Below are 25,336 nucleotides of genomic sequence, written 5' to 3'. Positions count from 1 at the left end.
CTTGAAAATAAAAGGCACTGGCTATAACACACTTGCTGAGCACCCTAGAGCACACTGTAATGAGCTTATGCTTTTGTTTCAAATAACACACCACAAACAATGAAGCATGTGCCACTGAACAATGAAGCATGAGCGGGCAAACACACAAAGTGTGTAAACCTTCGAATGCAAAAGCTAGCATAAGAGCAAACATAGCACTCTAGCATGTAAGCTAGTGTGCAGCACTATGAATCTCAAGCAATTGATTTCCCTTAGGTAGGGGCTCAGTCACATGCCTGAAACTCGATTCAATCAATGCTGTAAACAATTTACAAAAACATTATATCTGTTATCTCAATTCAATGCAAGTAATTTGAATGTACTCTTTAAGAAAAAGGAAACTCCACATGGGCTACTGAGTTAAGATTTATGTGAATAGGGATTGATGCGAGTCTGGATTGTATAATGCACCATTTTTTAAAATTTATCTACATACCTTATTTTTTAATTGTATAGCTTCCCATGAAAATCCCATTTTTGAAGGCGATTCCCAATTCTGGGATATTGTAGAATACCCAAAAATGGGAATCTATAATTCTATAGTTTTTATTTGTTATTTTGCATCTTTTTCAGTATTTTAAGATAGACAAAATTGATGTGGTATTTGTACCACACAATATAGATACAAAAAGAAATACTTTTAAAGAGATCTTGAAGAAGCTCAGAACTTTAATTTTATGGGACTGCATGCACAGACCTCTCCTCCCAGACTTTGCAAATTAGAGCATATAATAACAGTTTCCTTTTTTCAATAGCCTTTTTAGCTTCTGTACAATGTCATCTAACTGTTTTAAGTCAAATTAATGTGATAAAGTAACTGGAAAATATATTTTTCCAATTGAATAAAGAGAGAAAGTTTCTAAAGAACCTGTGGTGCTGCATTTGTGGGGAAATATAGCAAGAAAATTCTGTTTTATTTACTGAGTTGATAATATGAATATACCATCATAAAGTGTTTCAAAGTTGACTTTTTGAGTGTCAGCCCTAAAGTAGCTGTGACTGCATGTGTGTTGTCAGTGACAGTTAGTTCAAAGTTTTCTTGTTTGTCAAACTGCTAAACCAGTTAGAATTTTACTTTTCTTGGTTTTTTCTTTTAGTGTGAAACATTACTTTTTTTCTGGTCAGCACTGGATAAGCAACCACAATGCGAAGTGTAGTAGACTGGTTCCAGAGTGCTTGATGGACACAAGAGGACAGAAAAGAAACTAGTGAGGAAACAAAGTGGCTTTAATGCTTTCACAAGGGAGTTTCTCCACAAAGGTAGTCATTCTTGATCTAGCTAAATTTGTGCTTTACATCTTACCTTTTAAGTTGAAAAATGCATCATGTCCTTTTATTCCACAGAACAAACTGGTGGAAGTGAAGAGGTCTTTCGCACCATCGGAGAAAAGTGGAGGAACTTGTCTGACTCAGAGAGAGATGCCTACAAAAAGGTGGCAACAGATTCAGGGTCAGCTGTGTCACTACCCTCAGCTGATAAACAAGCCAAGAAGATAATTGGCAACATCATGAAACAGGTCAGCTAGTAATAATCATAGTCATTATCATCATCATTATTACAAACTTACAATGATATTTATCACATTTTGTGATGTGAACTTTGTGGTTTATAAATGACCAAGTTCAACTCACCAAGCTGTATAAAGACTGGATTGACAAGTTCTTGAAATGATATACCCAATACATTTACTGACCTTATGATTTTGTTTAATTTTTAAACTGGTCTTAAATTGTGCTATAATAGCAAACAAGCATTTCGTATTGAATTTTTCTGTTCGACATTGATTTTAATTGATCAGTATTAATTTATCAGTCTTCTTATTGTTACATTTATATTACTGGTAGATTGACTGTTGTCAAATAAAATTATGATATTTATCTGAGTGGATTGTAATTTAAGATATGCCAAAAATTTTCCCCTTTCTTATAATTTTATAGTCGGTCACCAGGTGTCTCAGCAAGCTCTTAATAAACAATGAAAGTTATTCTTAAACTTACTCATAATTACCTGTTTTAAATATCTTATTTTTGGGTTTTTTCTTTTCCTTAATTTACGCAACTTTCTAAGTATGCAAGCTCAGTAATTTTCATGTAATTAAATGTTTGTCACTCTACACTCCCATCATGGAATACAACTTTAATCCAGCACTAAACAAACTGACACTGCTTAAGTAATGAGTATATATGTTATCACACTTATTTGGTTCTTCTAATTGTTACCAATCCTTATCAATGTTTTACACAGGTTGCAGATCTGGAAACACTTGGTGATCATGCACTGATGTTATTTATTTATTCATTTATTTAACAGCTTTATTGGGTACGTCTACAAGCTCAAAATGAATACATATACAAGGAAAGAGACAAAAAATGGATAGACATACGCCAAAAGGGTCAGTGCGAACGGGACATGGAGTCCCATGCGGGGCACTACCCTTAATAAAAACGAAAAAAAAAAAAAAAGAAAAATGTAAAAACTTACAGTGAAAAAGTGCTAGATAACTAAAAATCAATGACAGGGACACGACCTAACAATTGACCACGTGCACGGACTATTAACATCAAAAACTGAACGGACAAGAGAGAACATGTGTTTTGCTACAAAAGTTCGAAAGGCGGTCGGGTTATGTGCTTATGATGGTGTTTGTCACCAAGGTTCAGCTGGGATTGGTGACAGCCTTTTAAAAACAAACATCATGGAAACATTTGCAAGTAGATTACACTGTGAGTACTGACTGTAGATATGCATTAATTAGCACTTTACTCTTGATATATACTTTCAGAAGCTCATTCTAATTTTACTTGTAATGTTGAAATCTTTCTGCAAATTTTTGCGCTTGAGAATTTGTGAATTGGATTTTGCCATACATGAGATGATGAAAAAAAGAAAAACAATTAGTAAAACCAATTACCTGTTAATTCCAATTTGCATTTCATTCCTGCACTCAAAACATAAACAGAACCTCAAAAAAAAGTTATAGAGAGCAGTAGTCCCGGTACGCAATTTCTGTTACTCTAAGTGTACATCTATGTTCTTAAATATCAATATAATCTCAATATATTAAAACAATAAATGAATCTCAATAAAATTCACTACATTGATGTTTAGATCAACAACTTATTACACCAAGCATCTCGTTTCTTAAGAACTTAGAAAAGAAAGCATTATATTTCCAGTGAAAATATGTCCTTAATTTATAGGTAATTCCCTGGTGGAAAAGCAAGACGTGTCAGTAAAACATCTACAAGAAGTGTTGAACTTCAAATACAGTATGCGTTTTTATAGCATATATTTGCCTTTATCCATGCACGTGCGGATTAAGGTCTTCGAAGATCTAGCTGATGTTCCTCCAAATTATTGAAAAATATCTTTGTTTTCTCTTTCCACCGAAATGGCCGCATTCAGTTTCAGTTGACCCATGATTGAAAACTACATCTCCATAAACTACTATTTGAAGCATTAAAGAGGTCAATAGCTGTTTTACACTCAGCTTCTGCCTTTTCTGTGATTTGTTGCAATACGAAAAAAAGTCAGTCTTCTTCCCCAATATAAATTTTATTTCTGCTTTTAATGTATTGATGTGGTAATTCCCTTTATCTATGGCTATGATTTCTGTATAAGTGTCATATTCAACGCAACAAGGAGTGACTTTTAGCTTGGTTTTTTTTTCCAGTCAATTTCTGTCTTTGTCTTTTGTAGGTGAACTTGTCGGAAACAGAGGAAGTAAAATGCCTTACGCTAAGATACAGCAATTGGGAATTTCATTTAATAACCTTCCCTTGGATTTAAAGAAAGAAATTGGTGTTATTCCGCGTAAACCGTCTCTTTACGGAAGCGGCCAGCGCCGAAAGCTGTGGCTCGCCCGTCATGACTGGAGCTTTGGTATTTCTTTGCCTGTACCCTCCATGGATAGTTGCACGACCCCTTCAGCCACCACTCACACATCAACTTCTCCTACGCCCACTCCTTCCCTTGTTAATTCGTCGACCTCCTGTTAATTAGTACTCCCGGTTTAAGTTAAAAAACCACTGCTATTCACAACCGTAACAATACCAACTCGCAACAAACTAACTACTAATAGAACTTACAAAACACCTCAGTCGAAAAGATGAAATTTACACAATATACATTCTTCCTTCACTTTGACACAACCTCATCACACACAAGTTCTTTAAGTGTTTATCAGTCATCTGCAACCAAAGCCACGGTGAGTGTTGACCACTGTACTTCCCGCGCATCCATTGTTCTTGGTACTCCTTCCTAATCTCAACGCAGCACTTCCTCTGCTGCTGGTTTTATCGTTTCCAAAGGTGAGCAAGTTTTTAGCACGCAGGCACGATGGAAGAGCGTACGGAATTCGAAAAGCAATTTTATATACGCCACATTTGAGCACGAAATATGATGTTTTACTCTAGTTTACCTTACGTGACGGATAACATGAATTGTAAACTGATTTTCAACCAGGGGAATGTGTAACCATGTCGATATTTTATCGTTATAATTTCGGAAACTGTCGGTTGACCAATTGGATTCAAGTAGAAAACCGCAAGGAAGAGTCGGGAGCAATTGAATTCGGGGACGAAAATATGACGATGACTCTGATCTTTGACCACCATGTGCTTTTACCCGTGCCTTGAGGAAAGGAGGAATTTCACACTTGTGGTCACACTTCGGAAAGTTGGTGAGTGTCCTTTTGCTCTTGTAAACTTTATGATGAACTTCTATAACGTTGGTTTCTCAGTATGCCACAGCTTTCGAAGTTTGAGTCAATGTGGTCGAGTAAAAGACTTTAAAGGATGTTTTCAAGTGTTCGATCGATGCTCTCCACGCCAACAGAATACTCATGCTGCGGTGTTGTTTACGATGCGTAAAGGAAAGAACTTCAGCTTCGTGAGCTACATTTGGGGATAAGAAAAGGCCTTAAAGGCAAACATTGAGCTCCTTTTGGGGAAAATTGAGCCCCTTGTGGGGAAAATTGAGCCCCTTGTGGGGATTATTGAGCCTGCCCGTTTGGAGATTACACAAAATGTATATAGAAGAGCGAGAAACCTGACTGATGTTAAAGGAAAGGCTCCTTTGACTGACGAAACATCTGCGAAAGCTGTGGTATATATGAACAGAAAAAGTTATGTTAGTAGCAGTATAAATGCGATTAAACGTAATTTAAGCGATTTCTCGAAAACAACTGATGTGGATATGTTGTGTTCACGTGGAACAGATGAAATTGTTACGCAATTCAAAATAGCTGACCAAAAACAAATGAAACGACGTAGAAACCGAGAGCCGTCGAGAGTCTCGATGAAACGGATTGTGCAGTTTATGAAAAAAAGAAAAACAAGATATAAACTTAAGGTCATCATTAGGAAATATATTCCTAAGTCTTCAAGGTTATACAGCTTTGCTACTGACTATAAGTTGTGTTACATAAGATATCTTAAGAGATGTGACAGTTTTTTCACCAGCTTTGTTAATCTAAGCAAACCAATCGTAAATAAGCTTTTAAAGAAATCAAGCAGCCATTCTAGAAGATTTTCTGTATCAAGAATGAAGCTTATGACTTCAGGTGATATTGAATTAAATCCAGGCCCTCAATTACATGTAAATGTGAACACTGAAACTACAGTATCAGTTGGTTCCACCATATTGTTAAACTTTCGGTTACGTTAGCTGGGATTGAGACCCCTAGATATTGGGGGTGCTGGTGACTGGTTTTTTAGAGCTGTTCCTCATCAGTTATATGGTGATCCATGCCATCACTTGCAGCAGTAAAACATTATAATTCCAGAGCAGGGGAAAACTTTAATGAAGTTAAAATATTATTGCTTGCCCCTACTGGAAAAGCTGCTTATGGTATCAAAGGGAACACAGTACATAGTGCCTTGGCAATACCAGCATGCCAGTCTCTAAAGACATATAAACCTCTTGACTCAAGCAGACTAAATACACTCAGATGTAAACTTCGTGCTGTTCAGCTTATATTTCTTGATGAAATATCAATGATAGGCAATACTATGTTAAATGTCCAAATAAATAATAGACTTAAGGATATCAAGGGTAGTAAAGAGTTATTTGGAGGTATTAGCATAATTGCATTGGGTGATTTGTTTCAACTAGAACCTGTTATGGACAGTTATGTGTTCAAAGATATGAAGAACTCAGATTATGGATCTCTTGCCCCCAATTTATGGCAAGAACATTTTACAATGTTTGAACTGGACGAAATTATGAGACAAAGGGAAAGTAGAGAATTTGCTCAAATTCTAAATAGATTGAGAGAAGGTAATCACACCCAAGATGATATTGCAAAACTGAAAGAAAGATGCATTTCAGAGCACTGTATGAATTACCCAATTGATGTTCCTCATTTGTTCATTCAAAACTCAAAAGTTGACGAATTTAATATTAGAGTTCACAGGGCAGCTACTGGTGACAAATATACCATCAAAGCATTGGATAGTGTTATAGGTGCAAATTCTCCAGAACTCAGAGATAAAATCTTCAAGCAAATACTACTGGATCCCAGGAAAACAAAGCAATTAGCAAATCTTCAACTTGCTGAAGGGAAAGAATAGAAATAGCCATAAATGTAAGAACTGATGATGGTATTACAAATGGTGCTGGCAGCATCATCAAGATGATAAAATTGTATGACACAAATATACCATCTGGTATAATTTGGGTTCAATTTGACTATGGGGATGTTGGTGAGAAAACCAGACATGACAACAGACATGTGTATGTCAATGGCATTGAATGCACGTGGACCCCCATCAAACCTGTTACTGCACAATTTGCAGTTGGAAGAATTAGAACAGCTCAAGTTGTAAGAAAGCAGTTTCCACTTAGACCTGCAGCAGCAAAAACAATACATAGATCACAGGGTGACACTGAAACTAGAATAGTTGTTAACTTTAACACCAGAAGAGCAATACCTCATGTACATTATGTAGGACTGAGCAGAGTAACAACCATTGAGGGATTGTATATTACTGACCTTTGTGAAAGCAAAATAGTTGTTAATCCTGAAATAAAAGCAGAAATGCAACATTTAAGAAAAGACCGGCACCTCAAGCTTTCCATAATTCCAATTTATAAAACAGATCCAACAGCCTTTGAGATATGTTTTCTTAATTCAAGGTCGTTGCATAGACATATTGAGGACATACAAAAAGACTTCAACTACTCAAACATGGATGTAAATGTATTCTCAGAAACACGGTTATGTTACTTAGACAGTGATACTGACTACAGCATCACTGGGTATACCCTATTTAGAAATGACAGTCAACTTGATGTTTTTAATACAAGACCTTATGGTGGAACTGCAGTGTACAGTAAAATTCCTTTTCTACCTGGATATCCAGTTTGCAACAACACTGGTGGTGTTGAAATAACTATCATTAAGGTTACAACAGTTCCACATATTACCATATTAGGTAGATATCGGTCACCAAGAGTGCCAATTAGACAAATGTGTGTAGCATTGATCGGACTTCTTACCCTTGATATTTCAGGTTTCAAAGTTTTCATTGGCGATTTCAATATCAATTGGTTAAATGAAAAAGACAAGATTCCTTTTTATAATCTATTTATAAGAGATGACAGTTACAGACAACTGGTATCATGTTCTACTACTAATAACAGAACCACTATAGACCATGTCTACACTAATTTACCTGAATCACAAATCCATGTACACATTTTAGAAACTTATTTTTCTGATCACAAAGCAATCTGTGCATTGATTCAAAAATAGACCTTTATGGTTTTCTTGTCACCTTCACTGTAACTTCCATGTGTTTTTCTTTTTGTCTTAAAGAGAATATTCATAGTTAATGAGTACAAAAAAATGAAATTAACTCAAATGTACACCTTAGATACCAATCATGCACTGTGATTGACATCTAAGGGGTAATCTGCAGATATGTGATATGCAACACATATCCAGGTATGTTTATTTTATGATTATTGCTTTTGTGCCCTGTAGTACATACAGACTGCAGTTTTCTTTGATACCTGTTCTACAACCCACAGTTACTGATACCATTTATTTCTCTTCGCTCTCTAGGTAGACACACCTCGGTTGTAATAGACAACAACAATGAACAACCTAACAGGATACATTCATAACGTATCCCCTGTTAAGCACTCCTACAACACTCGCTATTTTGATATGCTTATTCAAACAGAAGCGACCAAAGCATGTGGAGTCTGTTTCTCTTCAAGCAAGCATCTTGACTTTGAAAGATGCAGCAAACAAAAGTCCCCAGTAAAGATTAGCAACTTCACTATTAAAAATGACAGTGTTCTCATGAATGCAAGAGTCCAAATAGAGGAACTGAAGGAGGTCACTTTTCTACGGGAAGAGATTCCCTCGACTCTAAACATCTCGATGCTCTCGAATGTCACCAATAACCAGCTTATTAATCTCAAAGCCAAAGTGGTCCACTTATCTGGAGTGAAGAAAATAATCACAAGAGATGGCACGAAGTCGAAAGCTGATTGTTGCCTCCTAGATCCATCTGGATCAATCAAACTAACCCTGTGGGAGGACCTGATTACAGAAGTTGCAGACGACAACACATATAACTTCTGTAACCTTAAAGTGACGAAGGATAATGACAACTACTCCATTTACGTTACTACACCAAAGCATGACTGTTCCATTTCACCAGCTGATCCTTTTCCAGAGAAAGTAGCTTCACCAGGTGATTTGCCAGACTACTTCACCCAAACATCAACAAATGCTGAAGTCCTTGGTGTTCAAAATTTCATGTGCTATCGCCAATGTTGCAAATGTAACAAAAAGCCTCCAGCAACACCAGGGAATGTACTAAAGTGTGAAACATGTGGCCTCAGGCAGAAAGTGTCTGCTTGCAGCAGTCAGTACCACTTGCAGGCATTGCTGAGACATGATGACATTAACACCACTGTAACATTTTTTAATGATACTTTGCTCAGTGCCTTACAGTTGTTTAAAGTTGACGCTAAGCAGTCATTAAGTGAAGATATTGTTGTTGAAGCATTCCTAAATACACCAATGCTCTTTGTTACCTTTGATAAGAAAACTAAAGTTGTGGCTGCAGTCAGTGTTGCAGAGAACTAAACTGCAGCAAGAACCAAAATGATGGTAAAGATCAGAATGCATCCACTCTGTATTACCATTTAACAGGATACCAAAGCCATTGTTGTATCTTTCACTAAAGACAAAAATGTTCATGTTATTATCACTGGGACAATGTTCTGTTATAGCATTCCCCTTCTCCCAAGTGACTTTTTGTATTTAAAAGTATTTAGATATTATATATTTTATTGAGTTTGTACATTCAGTTGAAAACTGTAACTGAAGTACATTTATGAACAGTATTTTTAAAGAGATTTTTGAAGAGAAAGTTTCAACAGGAACTCAAGGCTTTTAATGCAGATTACTGATGTTGCCACTTATAATTTTCAATTACAAAAGTAACCCGTCTCAGTTGAAACCTTCAGTAATTATCAAGTAGTAGAGCTGTTCGCATTTCTTCATACTCTCCTGTTGTTAAACTTTCTATTTCTTTTTTATATTACAGTTATATGTTCATTAAATTTTGATGTAAAAGAAAATAATTCACAATTCCTAACTTGAATCATGTTTTGTTCTTACTTATTGTGTTAAATACATACAGTTACGGTTCCTTTTGTAATGCAGGCTGTTTTTTACCCATAAACTTGTTCATCCCTGATGTCTATGTTCCAGTCTCTGTATTCCAGATTTTAGCCACCTAACCTTGCAGCTAAAATTATTTTAATTAATTCTTGTTCAAATTGTTGAATTGAACTTGCAACCAAACCTACACAAAACAAGACCCCACGGAAGTACCGCTAAAACCCAGCACTAGACACACGTACGCATTGCGGACCTATTTTTTATCTCTGACTTTGTAAAGTTCAGTGTTAAGCGTGTTTACCACTCAAAGTGACGGGCTTATTACGTGTGAAAAGGAATTAGGAATTTCCATGAAACAAAGTGATCACGCTGGAATGAAAGACTAGTGTACTATTTGGTCTCCTAAGTATTTAACACCAACGTTATTTACTTTGTAACCCTTTTTACGCAGACACTAATTTGGAATGCTGTTACCAAGCACGGCCTGAAAAATACGTGTGGTTTTTGTTTTTCCACCACGAACACACATTCATGGCGCACAGTGAATCCGGGAAACTTTGTGGTTGAATGGTGCATTCTATGACGGAGAATCGATTTTTGTCGATGGTTTTATGAATGGCCTTTAGAGCCGGCAACCTATTTTCACTCGACTTACTGAAGTTTACTTCTTCAGGCTGACCTCCCTGTGAAGGCGCCATAACCTTTTGGAATTGTGCACTATAAATTGTAACGTGGTTTTTGTAACATATTTTTTGTTTGTGTGTTTGTTTGCTTTTTTTATGTTTATTTGGTTAATTTCTTGGCAATAAAAGGAAAAAGCACTGTCCATCGAGTTTCGCATATCCGATGTTTATCGATGTTTATCCTAACAAGTTTGACGATAAGTTTTCACGCACTCTAAACTGAACTTGCGGGAAACGTACAAACGGGGGGAATTAACTCGGCAGAGACCACTCGGCTAATGAGAACGGAAACTCTCCTCGGAAGGTCGCCATTGCCATGCGTTAAAATACTTGTCCCGCAAACAAAGACACTTAGGCGAAAATGCTGAAACTTTTTCAATTTAATCAGGCTTCAAACGTCACAACAAAATGACCAGGTAAGGATGCGTCAAGGAGCCAAAGTCGATAAAACAAGATTGAATTAATTCTTGGAGGAGAGCTGTTATTTGTCGTGTAAAGTGACTGACTAGTTGACACTGAGCTTAATTTTTTTTAGCTGATTGGTAACACTTGTTCGTAGATTTACATTCTTGAGTGAGAGAGGAAAAGGAACAGGCAGTTGAAACGACTCACAAGTTACAATCAAGATATATCTGTGTTTAAATCTGAACTATCTGAATCAGATTCACTGTCACTTCCGTATTCAGCATTGAGAACGGAACGCAGGTCCTCAAAGACTTCACTCTGGCCAAGCTGTTGAACCACGTCAGCTTCATCAGTGTTGTAATCGTCCTCCATCTGAACTTCCTCATCGGCGTCATCACAATCCACTTCGGGGAAAATTCTAAGGTCAAACTGAGCTTCACATTCCTCATGGCTACCATCATCATTAGAAAAGAGACCGTGGAGATGACCTGTGAATACGGAAAGCTCATCCATTTTAGTGCGGGCAATGGAGAGTAATGCGCGAGCTCGCTCCGTATCTTTCTGTGCCATCAGTTCCTTTGACCAAGTGTCCAATACCTTCAACTTTCCCTCGAAATGACTGAACATCCGAGCCATTTCTTCTTCTGGTGTTGGCTATTTCCTCTAAGCATCTTTTACGTGAAACAAATCAATGAGTTGCCTCTTTAAACAATAGGGAACAGCAGACTTCGGTTGGATGTCATCGTTAAGTTCACGCCACAGTGGACTGTCGATGCTTAGCGCGTCTTCAACTGCAATTGTGGAGGGGTATTTACAACCCACCGTGTCAACGTTTTGTCTTGTGTACTCCTTGACCAGCTGTTTAATGGCTCCCGTTGCCTTTGTAATTTGCGTACAAAGCCGTTTTGCAATGGCTTGTCCATCTAAAGAATTAACACGACATGAGTCAAAATGATACCCTAGAAAGCCTAGGTTATAATCATTTCAATACGATGTGTTGGTTAGCTGTAATCGGGCTTTTATCGACGACTGTTAGCACTGGAACATATCAATGCAATACCTGCATATTTCTTCATCAGTTGTAAGAGAAACCACCTTTCTGAGCACTTGACTTGCATGGATAATAGCAAGTCTTCTCGACGCTTGTCTTGCAAATCGCGGAGGTATGCAATATACATGCTACTGTCAGGAGACCATCGGGGTTGGCCGCCCTCAAGGTTCTTTAGCTGTTGATCCAACCTATTACCAGCGTAAAGGAAAACAATGGAGAAACCCAAAATTTGGTTGAAATTATTGGTTTGGATTTGCATTGCTTTGAAGTGCGATTGGCAATCAAAACTTGCCCTGAGAACCCAGTAAAATACCAATAACGACTTCCACGTTTAATGACATGGAATTTTCCATAATTCTGATTGTCTGTTTACTTGTATGATAAGCTATTTCTAGATTTTGTGGCTGGTAATGAGTTCTTTGCTTTGTTTTGGCGGACCTCATTTGAAAATCGTTTTAATATTCTTACGTAAAGATCATTTAGTTCCCAGATTAGGGGAATAAATTGCAGGATCCAAAATATGGTTTCATACCTGTCAAGCTGATCGGTCAGTACTTTCCAAGTTTCAGATGCCAGGGAACATTTTTGCAGGTTTGTTCTGTTAATGAACAGTTTGAAAATTCAGAGGACAAGCATCAGAGAAAGTCAGGAGAAATGACAGAAAGTGATGGACCAAAAGTGACACATTTCCTGTAAAATTTGGGGTAAACATTGTATGAAAACCAGATCCCCATGCTACTTCATACCTTACACAGAAAAACTGCCTCAACTTGTCCGGGTAATCATCTGGTGATGAACCTTCAAGTAGGAAACGTAAAATCATAAACGAACTTGTAACTGTTTAAGTAACTTGCGTGTACCTATCTGAACTTCAGTTGTGGTACTCTCATTTCCTCTTAAGCACTTCAAAACATTTATCACTCTGTAATCAAAAGGGGGGCAAAGTAAAATGGAAATCATTCATTTGCCATGATTATTATTGGTCGTTAAAGGTGAACCATTCCAAATAAGTTCCCCTCAATGAATAGGCGAAATTTGTACGTACTGGGTCTTCCTGTACTGGCCGCTTTGTTAGCCGTAGATTTCTCCATAATGCTCCACTCTGAGATGCTGGATACGTCCACCTTAATACCTTGGTAATAGTAAAATGGGGCTGTATCATTATCTAGACATACCTATGTATCTAACAAAGTTACATTCATCGAAGTTTCATTTTTTAGTATTCCGCAATACCCAAATGCCAATTCGCTAATGAAAGGAAAAGAATATACAATTGATTGTATCAAAATAGTGCACCACTTAAGCTGAAGTTATTTGAATGAAGTTGGTCCATGGAGTATGAAAACATACCATGTGGTTTCTTTACAAAAGTTCTTAAGGAACGTTAACCGTACATGTATTTACGACATAAAGCTCACAACAGGACGCACATGCAATGAAGTCTAATTCTTTTTAACACGTAAAGGAACAATGTAATTAGTTGAAGGGAAAAATAAAGAAAGTAACGAAATCAAATCCCTACCTGTCTCATTCAACTTCTCAAGAAGCAAATTGAGTTGCTCTTCAGTTTCTTTCTCCGTTTCCACTGCTTTCTTTAAATGGTCACGAAGTCGTTCTCCTAAATTTTTGGGAATAACGAAACATGGTGAAAAACAGCAAAATAACGATTGAGTTTACGAAAACATATCACAAATCGTTTATAATATGATATACTGTGGTGATAACTGTATTTGTAAAACGTGAAGATTAACAGCTAAATTATCAAGGTTCGAAATTGACTTTTTAGCGTAATGCACCAAGAAGTCAGTTAATGTATCAACTCGGTGGGCTGGAGTCATTTCCTTCGTTATTTTTGCTGTTGGCCTCAAGTAAGACCACAGTCTCTCCATCACCTCGCCATCACTCATCCCGAACCCTTCCAGCCGTCTTCCACTGTAGTTGACCTGGCATTACAAAAGACCAAACAAAGCTTCATGAAAACCATAACTGTTTTAGAGTAAGCATGCATGTGTTTTTCAATACCTTTCAACTCCTCAAAAGTGTTCAAAAGGAAAATATTTCAAAATACCTGACAAGAAACTTTGTGTCCATAGCAGTGAAATGCAGGTATCGCAAGAGTAACATTTTCAAGCAATGTTTCCTGGTGCGTATTCTACAGAGAAGATAAATTAAAAACAACAGGGCATCATTTAACAAGCAAAAATGCCAGAGTACCATGACCACAACTTAATTCAAATAAAACTGCTAAAAAATCTTACTCTCAAATGTGTATCCAGCACACATGCAATATCATAGAAGAAGCGAATGTCAATAGCTTTATCTTGCACATGATTTTTAATCCATTTTAGCAAATACACAGCATTTCCAATCCTGTTTAATAAAAATATAATCATTATTAGCCACAATGTCCATGCAGTAATTTATTTGTTCCCTAGTTTCATTGAGTACCCTAATAGAAATGGTGTATAGAACAGAGTTATGCTATACAGAAGTACGACTATCATACACAAATTCTTTCCTTAAGAACCTAAAAGTGACATGTCTCTTAATTTATGCATCCTACAAGGCACTCTGGTTATATATTTCTTAACAATAGCTGACCAATAATGTACAGATTACCTTTTGCATGTACATACTCTTCTCCTCTCTTTAAGCTGAAAAACTTCAGTGGCACTTCGTGCTTGCAGCCTCCACCAAAGAGGGCTGTCTCATCGAGCTTTGTGGATTTGTTTTTGGAACAGAGATTGGAACCAGCTTGAAACTGATTACACTGCTCCCACCACAGAAAACATTTAACTCTTAATCTCCAACTTCCTTTCTACCTTTTCTTGAGATGTCATTTAAAGCAGAAGTATCAAAGATAAAAACAGAACAGGAATTAAGATCTATGTAGCATTCATATACGTGTAGCATTCAAAGTATATATGGGTTGTTGGAGGTGAACCCTCACATTAGAAATTAAACATTACAGTATGGGAAAGGTGGCAAGGAAAATATTGGCAGAAAATAATAATCATTCATCAATTTCTCATAAAAATTTTAAAAATGGGACAACCAAATAAATTTACTGCTTGATAACAACCCTTCCTCTTTCATTCAGGCTTGAGACCAGCAAGAGTGACAGTAGACACCCTTGGCAGAGTTAGTTATGTAAGCAAATACAAAGATATTACCTTTAAAGACCATAAATCAATTGCAAAAAAAGAGGGAAAAAAACTGTATTTGAAAAAAAAATAAAAAATAAAAAATAGAAAAAGATCAAGGAAAAGAGGGGGCTGCATTATAGATTATGTACTTGTTCTTGAAGCTGACAATTCACACAGTTCTTGTAAATTAAGTTTACAGAACAAACTAACAATATATTTGAGCTACATGTATTTTGGGCAGAATGCTACCAAAGTAATTAACCCTTCAAACTGTACCATATTTAAATTATTCAACACTGACATCATTATTATAAGTAACAAACATAATTTTTACTTTTGGTCTCTCATTGCAATGGTTGAGTAGTGGTATGAGTACTGATGGGTAACAAAAGGTTAGAGCAACGCAACAAAATACAAAGTAAGAGAAAAAGTCCTTTGGTTCACACACCATTGACTTGCTGCTTGGTCTTTTGCTGTAATTAGCTAGATATGCATCTACTTTTTCTTGGCTAATGAACAGTTCCTCTCCATGATTTGAGGACTTTCCACTAGTTCCAGCACTGCATTTGCGGACACATCCAAACAATGCATCAACAGAGATAAATTAACTTCCCTTCTCCTACAATCAGATGCCAAAATCTTATTAGAAATGTCATGTTAAAGATATTTCTTATGTCTAAATGCTAAGACCAGCTGCCACACTATGAGGACCACTAGGAAAAAGAGAGAATCATAAAGATTCAAAACAATGTTTCTTGTCTAAATTATATCATTCGTTATGCCAACACATATAGTGAAAGTCATTTGAGATTTCTAAAGGTAAATATTACCCACTTAGACATGTCATCTGAAGGATGACTTATAACAAACCTTAGGACATGCAGGACATTCATGATCATTCTCATAAGAAGGATTGAAATGCTTCAGGTTACTCAACCTGCTAGACATATACTGGAACTTGCAGAAACAATCTCCAACAAGGAGCTGGTAGATGTCCTTAATCTAAAGGAAAACAAATAATTTATTTATTGTATAAATTAAGAAAATAAAAAGGAATTCATAAGCATAAGAAAAAAAAATTACTGAATGAATACTTACGTAAACCTTTGAAGCAGGTGGGACCAGCCACTGCTGTGCCTGACATATTGACCTTAAAGACACTCTACATTCTAAGAAAATGTATTGGAGCAAGGCCATAAATTCAAGGTCAAAAGCCTACCTGGGGCTGTTTTGGAGTAGATGGCCAGAAACCATTCCTGACCAGCGTTATGGCTTCTGGTTCATGCTCGCAACATTTGATTTTGATGGGATTCTGCTGCCCTGTATAAAGAAAAATACCATAGAGTGTCCATAGTTGTATTCTTCAATAATAATTGTTTATTAATTCCTGTCTGTGTTGAAAAAATCAATTAAAACACAAACAAAGACCTTCCTGGAAGAGGTAACCTAACTATTTAAATATAAGTATAAGTAAAAAGTAGTACTAGTAATTGCAGACTGGCAACCTATCTCACAATATAGTTACATATTGCACAGCTGCTAGTTACTAACCATGCAAACCGACAGCCATAATGTCACGCACATATCCATGATCCATGTTGTGAGGTGTGGTCCATACACACTCACCAAACTGATATGGCACAAATCTTCCATCCTAAGAGCATAAAATATCCTACATGAATCAGGTGAATACAAATCACACCATTTAAATCAGCCAACTCTTTCAAAATTGCCAAAAATAAACTTTACTTTGTTCTGAGTACAGAACAAATTACATGTATGCTTGCAAGAAAAAATTATCCATACTGCTTTCGCTTTTTCCTCTGTATAAAAATGGGTCAGGTCTCATTGACATGATGCACATTGAAGTTGAGAAAAAACTACATCAAGTGAAGTAATTGAATAGAGGTGATATATGGAGTTGTAAGAAAATAAAGATGGATATCTCTGCAATTATACCACAAGACAACGTACTTACAAATGAAATTGCCTAACGGCCAGGGTACACAAGAAATCGGGTTTCACAACATAATTGAAAAGGTGACTGGAGGAGATTGTCCTCCATAAATCTTCAACTCACTTTCCAAACTTCCGGGTGGTGAAGTGATCTACCGCCTGCGTGAACTAAATTAATGTGATCTGCGCATAGGAATTGCCCTGGACTGCAGTGGAGGCATCTGCCGCACGCCTCTTCTTCGCAAAAAGGAATGACACACATCTGCTCCAAAGGCAAAGCCTGTCTGGTCAACAGCGCTGAGACGAGCTGCTCTCTCGCATTGAGCCAAGACAAAGCCAGCGTGGCTTTCCTCTCATGGTAAGCTTTTAACTTGCACTTCAGTCGCACTTTTTTACTTTTAGATCTTTGGTTGGTTCTCAAACCATGATATTCGTCAATATTGGGAAGGTCTTCTTGATCTGGAGAAAAACCGCCGCACGTGTTTAGAGAAGATCCGGCGACTACAGACGTTGTATCAGTTAATTGCTGGGTGGCATATCGAACTGGAACACTAAACTTCGACTTTCTTATAGCTTTTCCTCCTTTAAAAGTAACTACATTCAAACTTTTTTTCGACCTAAAATCGCGTTTAGGAGGCATATTGGTATCCAAAGCTCTTTCCAAAGCCGCGTTTCAAGGGTTCGCAGGCTATGGCACCAGGCCTTGAGTCCTTTCAGGTCTCGATAGGTAAATAGGCCCTACTTTGACCGCTTGTATGCGTTAATTTGATACTAATTAAATCGGCATGTAAGCGGTTAATTATGAGCGAATCGGGTACTTAAAGATGGCGGATAAGGCTAAACGAAGATTTACCTGAAATAATGAGCTTAATGGGAAAAGATTACAGAAGAATCTCGGGCTTAGCGAAGCCTCTTGTGGAATGCAAAACAGAGGTGAGAATTTACTAGGCACATTGTGTTCACAACGCCTAAGTACTACGGGTAGTTAACGCAAGTAAGTACGTTTTAACAAAGTCAAGTTCAAGATTGCACAAAACTTGGCCATGAAATGCCGGTACATGTAGCTGCAAGGGGTTGTGGCTACCGACTTTTTCGGTTTATACGCAGATTTCTTTTTCTTAGCATTGCTCGTATCAATTTAAACCGTGACGAATTACCTAATAGGAAAGTTATTTGAAACCTAGAAAAAAAAATGACATCGAAGGCACGTGAGGTTTGGTTAATTGTTTATTTTTAATTGAGCTTACATAATGCTAAGGATTTACGTATAATTTTCTCCTCGGCAAAATAGCGATTACATGTAGTTGCTGTTTTAAATGAATTCTTCAGGACAAATTTATCATCAGGTTCTTTTTTATTATTTCTTGTCTTGTTTTGCTTTGTTTTGTTTCGATTTACCCGCCAGCATAATGCAACTTGTGATTAAATCAATCAAGTGCAGAATAGATTCTTTGTTTTCCCACTAAAATGAAACAAACAAACGTTTAGTGAAAGTCGTATTTTTTTATGACAGCTCAGCAAATGATCACAGTGTGATAAATGTGTGATAAAAGTGTCCCTAAAGATCAGCCACATGTCAGCTGTTAAAGCACAAAGGGAACATTTGTTTGTTGCTGCACTTTGGGATCACAGAGAGTAACTTAACTGTTCAATAAGTGTCTTCTGAATTTCAAATTTGGCAAAGGGTACAATTTTTCTCCCTAATGTGACTTACTTAAAGAATAAAAAAGGAAACTATAAGAAACAAATTAAAAGCACTGTTGCTGCAAAAAATCACATTTGACATAATTTATTTAAAATTTATAGATTTTTTTCAATCCATTTCATTTTCATTAAGCTTTCATCAATTTTCTAATAAGCTGAGAGGTTTATATTATGAATTATATTCAGCTACCCTCTATTTACACCAAATGGAGGCTGTTATGTTTATTATCCCTCAATATTTTTGAACATGCGGGAAAATTGTTTGTGAACAGCTTACTGTTGATGCTGTGGGAGGTTTACTTTTCAGTGTCCACTGAAATGATTTTATGGACAAAAGATACATGTTCCTTCTTCTATAACAACCACACAATTAATGCTTTTCATCTTTAATTAACCTTTTAATTCCCATGAGTGACCATGACAGAATTTCTCCTTAGAATAGTAATACATTATCAAGCAGACAAGTGGTGAGAGTTAAGAAGAATATTAATTAGGGGATTATTAGTTGATCCAAAAACAAACTCTCCAAACTATCACAAGAACTGTATGGGAGAGAGTACAGAGAATTACTAATGAGATCTTGGGAGTTTTAAACACAGAGTTTTCCATATTGGACATAAGGTTGGAAAATTAGGGAATATCACTTCAGGTACAGTGTTGGATATCCCCCAGTTTTCTGTCATGTAATGGGTTTAGAACGGTTGCCAACTAGCAAATAAATTTGTTGGATTATAATGGAATTTATTGATCATGAGTAATTTATTGTAAAAGTGAGGTTGCTGATGTATTTTTAGTATAATGTGTGATGTTGTGATTAAAATATGAAAAAAGAAGGGGAAAAAAACAGAGATAAACAAAGACGGAAACCACTACTGCAAAATACAAGAAACCAAATTGCTGTTTTTGCCTCCGATTGGTTTATTAGATAGTGCTAATATTTTAGCCAATCACAGACCAGTCATGGAAAAGATTAGTTCCAGTATTAGATTGTTTTAGGCCCAATTAAATTTATAGATAGCACTGTGTATGATGAATAAAAAGATCATTACGGTGTTCAAATCTGTCCCAAATTGTCTCCTCTTAGCCAACCAGCTGAAATCTTGACCCTTTTACTTTCAAGATCCAAGAATTGACTCACTCAATTGAAAACCTTACTCAGTTTGTTTTAAGTATTGAGAATATGCCTGAGATTGTGTTAATGCTCAACCAAAAGGTTCTTGTCAGAGATCTTATTTTCTTAATGATTATATTTTTATTCATTTTTTCAGGCCCTTCTTTATGGAAGCTGTGTGTCCCAGAACGACAACATTAAACCAAGCATGCCTGTGATAAGGAGTTTCAAGCACTTAAAGCCTGCATAAGACAAGTAGTAAGTTTTCTTGGAGACTGGTCAGGGTCTCTTTTCTTTCTGAATTTAATTAGCTTGGATATTATGTTAGATTTTAAACCACAAACTTCAGTTATCATGACAAGATAGTCATTTGAAGATGGGCACAAAAGTGTCCTTTCAGGGAATGGGGTGATTAAAATAGAAAGATTTGGCTTTTTCATGCAGTACTTTCTTTGTTAGAAATGTCCATAGTTTCTTTCAGCTGGTAATTTGTTAAACACAAGGAGTTAATGACTGGCTTCAAGGGATAAAGTGAGTTTTCTTTCCCCAAGGCTCTCAAATGTTCCTTGAACTGAAGCTAAAGGCAACAATTAGGGTCAAATGAAAAATGGCTTTGGGTTGGGAGGTATAACATTGCAATTTTAAACAATTGCAAAAGTATTTGTAGTACTTACATACTGAAACATGTACTTTCAAACTAACTCTTACACTCTCAAATGAGTCAGCTTTAATCAAAATTAATCAGGTTCAGCCTTTCATCAGTGGAAGGTTTAACTTTTCATTGTCAAATTGTTGTTGTCCTTTTTTGTTAATTTCTCTCTGATTTTAATTAACAGTCATCAACAAAAATTAGGGACTCAAGATAAATAAGAGACTACAGCAAGTCACTTAGACATAGGAATGCTGTGCTTTTTCTACTTAAATTTAAATACTTCTAATACCTATAATAATGTAATAATAATCATTAGATACTGAAAAAAAATGTTTCATTCCTGATTAGTCTATTGTGAATGAATTGAAAAATAAGTTATTGAGTGCAATACAGGATTTCCATACCACACACTGACTTGAAATTTAAACTTTTAAAGATAACTTAACAACACTAAACTCTTTAGTAGTTTAAAGAAAACATTTAAATTTGATGTGTCCATCACTGTCTCCATTTTAATGAATGATCAAATCAAACAATATAATTATCTTAAGGCATTTTCCAACAGGTTGAAAATGTTTTTTTAGAAATGTGTACCAGGAAATTGGACAAAGAGTAGTATTTGTATGAGGTTTTGTTTAGAACATTTTTTATTTCATAATTTATGGTGACTTGTTATATGTTTTAAAAGTTTTTCAAACAGCACTCCAATGACTAGTTCATTTAACAAAACTTTCTTAACATCACTGATGCCTTTGAATTAAGAGATGTACTTGACCTCATGTAACTGTTATGGTGTCACATACATTTCCCATCTGCTCCCCTGTGCTCACATGTGTCAATTCCTGCAAGAACAAACTGTTAGCCAAGGAAATCATAGAAGCACAATTATATTTTTTAATCCTTAATCTATACACATGCATTCCTTATTGTCTGTTTTGAACCCTTTCCACTCTAACATCAATATATATGCATATTCTCCATAATTTTCTCTGTGTTCTGACAAGGAGAATTTGCTCAACAGTCAAAAGCTTTTTTTTTTTTGACAAGGAGAAAATGCTCAACGATCAAGCTATTTTTTGTCAGTGGTTTAATTTATGGATGACATTTGCAAGGCAAAACTAGTTCGTAGTCACTATCTGGGGTTTTAGGATTAGACAAAGGTAATGATCAAGTTATTGAAAAACTGGTGTGCCTGGCCTTTTTGTTTACCTTATGAGAAGACGTTAGTAAAATAGGAATTCTTATCAAATATTATCATGTAATATTTTATTTTTTTATCTCTCTTAAGTTTTCTCATTGTTTGATGATGCATTTTTGTTGCAGGCAAAGAAAATTAAAGTGTAGAGACCTGAAAAGAGAGAACAACTTCACCTATTGCAGGAAAGTTCTGAAACAGAACGTCACAGACAACCCACTCACTTTTTGCCTCGGGTAAAAATGTTACAAGAGGAGACATTTAGTCTCTGTCGGTAAATACATATATTTACAAGCCCTTTTTATAAGCCCTCGGTTAAAGGCTCATCTAACTTTAAACAAAAAAAAAGCATCAAATTATAAGCCCCCCCCCTCCCTCCCCCGATATAAGCCCTGTTCTAGCTTTTCTTGTTTCTACAATACCAAAGTAGGAAAGGCCTCAGTGCTGTGACGTGGACATAAAATTTTAATGATAGAAGAGCAAAGATGAACTTTTGAGAGAAAAGTCTGTTTTCTCAGTTTTGCTACGTACCAGTTTTCTTCATGTTGCTAGTGTTTATTCTGTGCCAACTGTATTGAAACTAATTTGATATATTGTGACGTTTTGAATCCTAATTAAAAACGAGTAAATACGAAACGTATTTTGATCAGCACTGCACTAGCCTTCTATTCCGGTTACACGTTCCCTCGGGTATAGGCCCCTCTGTTAATAAGCCCTCCTAAAACCCCTTACGAAGTTGTATAACCCCTGAGCTTATAATCGGCAGGTTTGTTTGTGTTATGGAACTTTAAGGATTTGCCTCAGAAGGAATGGTGTTATTCTTAACTCAAAATTTTGATTCCGTTTTGATTGACGTATAAAATCGAATAGAGACGTCGGCGAGTTGGTCTTCAATCCAGTACAACTTACTAGGAGTTGAACATATAGAAAAGTGAAATATCTTTAGTAAAAAAACATTTTTTTTTTGTATAAGGATTTCATGGCGAATAAAGCAAGGTAAACATCGCCAATTACTATACAAGCTTCAGTCGCGAACGAGTTAAATTCTCAACGTTTCCTCTCGTAACTTAACACCGGGTCACACAATGCGTGACGCTTTCATGAATCAATCGCTTGCTTTTTCTCATGACGTGAGCTCGGGACGCCTGTGCGTAAATATATTTACATAATTGCTGAGGCGCATTCTGCCAGCATGGGTTAACTGTGCCTACATTGCTTATTTCTTCTTCTTCTTCTTGCGAGTCAGTTCTCAGGTCGCCGTTAAAATTAATATTCATGTCTAATCCATATCGGGGTATTTTTTTAAAATAATTACAAGTATCAGTTTCCTTTGAAGCCTACAAACAAAATGAGTTGCTTTCAAATTCGTGTTGTGGAGGTTCCTGACTGCATAGCAAAAATTCAAATAGCCTCCCTTTGTTAAAAATGGTTGTTCGGTTGGCTGATGAAGCTTATTTTCCTCGTGTGACAGGCATGTCACGTCGGCGAAGGATAAATTAACGCGCACAAAATAATGCAAAGGTTTGATAGCAGAAATCTGTTTCCTTTTTTTTTTAAAATTGGTTCAGCTAGCCAAGAATAAAGACAACGACTTTTTCAGTATTAATTTCCTAAAGAACAACATAGGTTACGTTTTTCAGCTAATTGTTGTACGCGTGACTTAAACGCATCACGCGATTATAATTATTGTCTTAGCTCTGAATTTATTTACAACAACGCTTAACAGCAGCTGTAAAAACCTTTACTTTTCTGTGTATTTATTCTCTGCTGCTTATGTGGATAAATGCAATCAGGCTCTGAAAGTGTAAAGGGACAATCAATATTCAGGTACTTAATGTAATAGCCTTAACCCTTAGTAGTCAATTATTTTATCCTTCTTGCAGCAAAATTGTTAATTTAAAGACGGTGCGCAATTTTTTCGGCGTATCGCAAAATAATTTCATTTGCGGTACATATGTCGATTCTGTTGATGAATACGTGTTTGCTTTGCGCTCTAATGGAATATTTATTCTTCACTATTTATCTCCGGAACGTATAGTCTGTTATTCGATCCATCTAGTTTCTTTAGGTTGTGTGATATCACCGAAAAATGAACTGTACAATGAACTTTCTTAGTGCTGTCAAATCAAAGAAAACATAGCACTTCGGTAAAACTGATCAAAATTAATTTTCTCTCTATAAACATTACTACAATGTCGTGTAAACTGCTGACGAGAATCAAAAACAATCAACTTGTTAAAATGTCCAAATGCTTAGCGAAACACATCGAGATTTAGTGATAAGATCTTCGGATTTCAGATGGAAAAATCTGCATAGGAGTGTCCACTTTGAATTGTTGTTTTACATTTAATATATAACAACAACAAAAAAGAGGAAAAATTGGCGATTAGTTCGCAAAACCAAAAATTTGAAAGTCAAATGAAAACTGAGTTGGAGACAAGAAGCAGTCAGCTTGTGGATGATGCAGGTTCTAAAAATTACTAATATTCCATTTTTTTCTTGTCGACCTTAGGATTTCTTTTCTCAGCATCAATGAAAATAAAACGAAATTTAAAAAAATAGAAAAAAAGAAAAACATACTTTGTCCACATGCTCTTTAGGAAGACGTTATAACTACTTGAGTTACAATAACTTTTAGTATATAGATAACTTCTCTAGTCTATGACTGTTTACTTCCAAACAATAAATTCCTAATTCTCTAAACCATACCGGAGCTTTCTCAGGAAAGAGGGTAGTGGGAAAAACGCGATTCATCAAATTCCTTGTTCCTTTTTCAACGAGTGATGATAAGAATGCTCGTCCTCTGGCTAGGTATTAAAAATAGGTCCGCAATGCGTACATGTGTGGCTCACGAAATTTAGCTGCTTTTTGTCTCATTGGGTTTCTATTAGAAGAGCTAATATCTGATTACCATTAGATAGTTTTCAATATTGATCCTGTTCATTAATAACACAAGATAACTAGCATACAAAAGTCCCGAAATGTTCATTCTGAAGATGAGAGTTATTGGCCAAACTTTGGTTTGGAGGTCTCATTTTGACAAGAAATGTTGCACATGTATCCCGAGGATTTTAGGAACTGAAAAAACATCAGCATAATCTTCCATAGTGATCTGAGATATTCAGTCACGATTATGTTAACGTAACGAAGTGGAATTGACTTCTGAAGTTTGTTAGTTGATTGTCTTTTCCAAGGCAAGTGATGTGAAATAAACTCTAGGGAAGAATTTCATATGAATATTTTTGACATTTTGTGTACCAGTACACAAGGACAAACCTTTGTAGAAGGGCAGGGACATTCGGGAAATGATGTTATCTAAATTAGAAGCCATTGGGAGCTTGTTTGGTTTGAACGTGTGACTAATTTTGGACAATATATACATGTAAAGTAACACAATGCTGAGTGTAGGTTTCTTTTGTCTATTAGGGTATAAAGTTCAACTTTCAGTTGGTTGAGAGCAAAACGTTTACTACAATTATTGTATTTAGGTTTTGTGGAACTGTATTTTCAATAAAGAATACAGAAAAATTTAGTTGAGGTTGGTAGATATGAGGTTACAAATGGAAGAGTCTAGGAAAAATAGATAGGTACATTACAAGATCAGAACACAAGCAATATTTTAATGTATCATATGTTGAGTTAAGTACTCTGAAGTAACATTAACGTTGCTAATAATTTTTAACCCAATACCTGGAGGTTTTATTTAACAGAAAGTTCAATAGAGATGGTGTCACCATAATAGATTTC

The 25,336-nt window shown here is 36.1% G+C and overlaps 3 protein-coding genes and 2 pseudogenes across 8 annotated transcripts in view; 2 read left to right on the top strand and 3 right to left on the bottom strand.

Annotated features, from left to right (window-relative positions):
- Positions 1–25,336, bottom strand: part of LOC136281022 (uncharacterized) — a 214,887-nt pseudogene that overhangs the window by 121,858 nt on the left and 67,693 nt on the right.
- Positions 1,160–7,796, top strand: LOC131783439 (ATP-dependent DNA helicase pif1-like; annotated as a pseudogene).
- LOC131799498 (uncharacterized) lies at positions 10,732–14,647 on the bottom strand. 2 transcript variants are annotated; one of them, XM_066167227.1, is made up of 9 exons: positions 14,445–14,647; positions 14,084–14,195; positions 13,894–13,977; positions 13,348–13,768; positions 12,871–12,957; positions 12,572–12,623; positions 12,358–12,423; positions 11,835–12,013; positions 10,732–11,697 (listed from the first exon to the last, which is right to left on the bottom strand). In XM_066167227.1, the coding sequence occupies exons 5-9, from the start codon at positions 12,914–12,916 to the stop codon at positions 11,438–11,440; spliced, it is 603 nt and encodes a 200-aa protein (XP_066023324.1). In that variant the 5' UTR covers positions 12,917–12,957; positions 13,348–13,768; positions 13,894–13,977; positions 14,084–14,195; positions 14,445–14,647; the 3' UTR covers positions 10,732–11,437. The 2 variants fall into 2 exon arrangements, with proteins under 2 accessions (XP_066023324.1, XP_066023326.1); XM_066167229.1 differs by lacking the exon at positions 12,358–12,423.
- Positions 14,662–17,633, bottom strand: LOC131773291 (uncharacterized). 3 transcript variants are annotated; one of them, XM_066167206.1, is made up of 5 exons: positions 17,052–17,633; positions 16,523–16,625; positions 16,191–16,291; positions 15,842–15,973; positions 14,662–15,590 (listed from the first exon to the last, which is right to left on the bottom strand). In XM_066167206.1, the coding sequence occupies exons 1-5, from the start codon at positions 17,565–17,567 to the stop codon at positions 15,576–15,578; spliced, it is 867 nt and encodes a 288-aa protein (XP_066023303.1). In that variant the 5' UTR covers positions 17,568–17,633; the 3' UTR covers positions 14,662–15,575. The 3 variants fall into 3 exon arrangements, 2 of the variants coding, with proteins under 2 accessions (XP_066023303.1, XP_066023302.1); XM_066167205.1 differs by having other exon boundaries at positions 15,909–15,973; XR_010717529.1 differs by having other exon boundaries at positions 14,662–15,973; positions 16,070–16,291; positions 17,052–17,632.
- The window catches only part of LOC131773292 (slit homolog 2 protein-like), a 36,125-nt gene continuing 28,404 nt past the window's right edge, over positions 17,616–25,336 (top strand). For all 3 annotated transcript variants that reach the window (XM_066167208.1, XM_066167207.1, XM_066167210.1), the window contains exons 1-3: positions 17,616–17,860; positions 19,900–20,000; positions 21,718–21,863. The gene's annotated coding sequence lies outside the window, so the exon portion shown is untranslated. The remainder of the gene's footprint in view (positions 17,861–19,899; positions 20,001–21,717; positions 21,864–25,336) is intronic.

The sequence above is a fragment of the Pocillopora verrucosa genome, chromosome 5 (assembly GCF_036669915.1).
Source record: "Pocillopora verrucosa isolate sample1 chromosome 5, ASM3666991v2, whole genome shotgun sequence".
In the NCBI taxonomy this organism is placed as follows: domain Eukaryota; kingdom Metazoa; phylum Cnidaria; class Anthozoa; order Scleractinia; family Pocilloporidae; genus Pocillopora; species Pocillopora verrucosa.
This window is presented reverse-complemented; position numbering and strand designations above follow the sequence as displayed.

Coding starts and splice junctions, on each gene's coding strand:
- LOC131799498 (XM_066167227.1), bottom strand. CDS start 12,916: ATGGAGAAATCTACGGCTAACAAAGCGGCCAGTACAGGAAGACCCA. Junction 12,624..12,870: donor GGCCAGTACAGGAAGACCCA/GTACGTACAAAT, acceptor TCCTACTTGAAG/GTTCATCACCAGATGATTAC. Junction 12,014..12,357: donor CTGACCGATCAGCTTGACAG/GTATGAAACCAT, acceptor CGCTGGTAATAG/GTTGGATCAACAGCTAAAGA.
- LOC131773291 (XM_066167205.1), bottom strand. CDS start 17,567: ATGCCTCCTAAACGCGATTTTAGGTCGAAAAAAAGTTTGAATGTAGTT. Junction 16,626..17,051: donor ACCACCCGGAAGTTTGGAAA/GTGAGTTGAAGA, acceptor TTATGCTCTTAG/GATGGAAGATTTGTGCCATA. Junction 16,292..16,522: donor TATGGCTGTCGGTTTGCATG/GTTAGTAACTAG, acceptor TTCTTTATACAG/GGCAGCAGAATCCCATCAAA.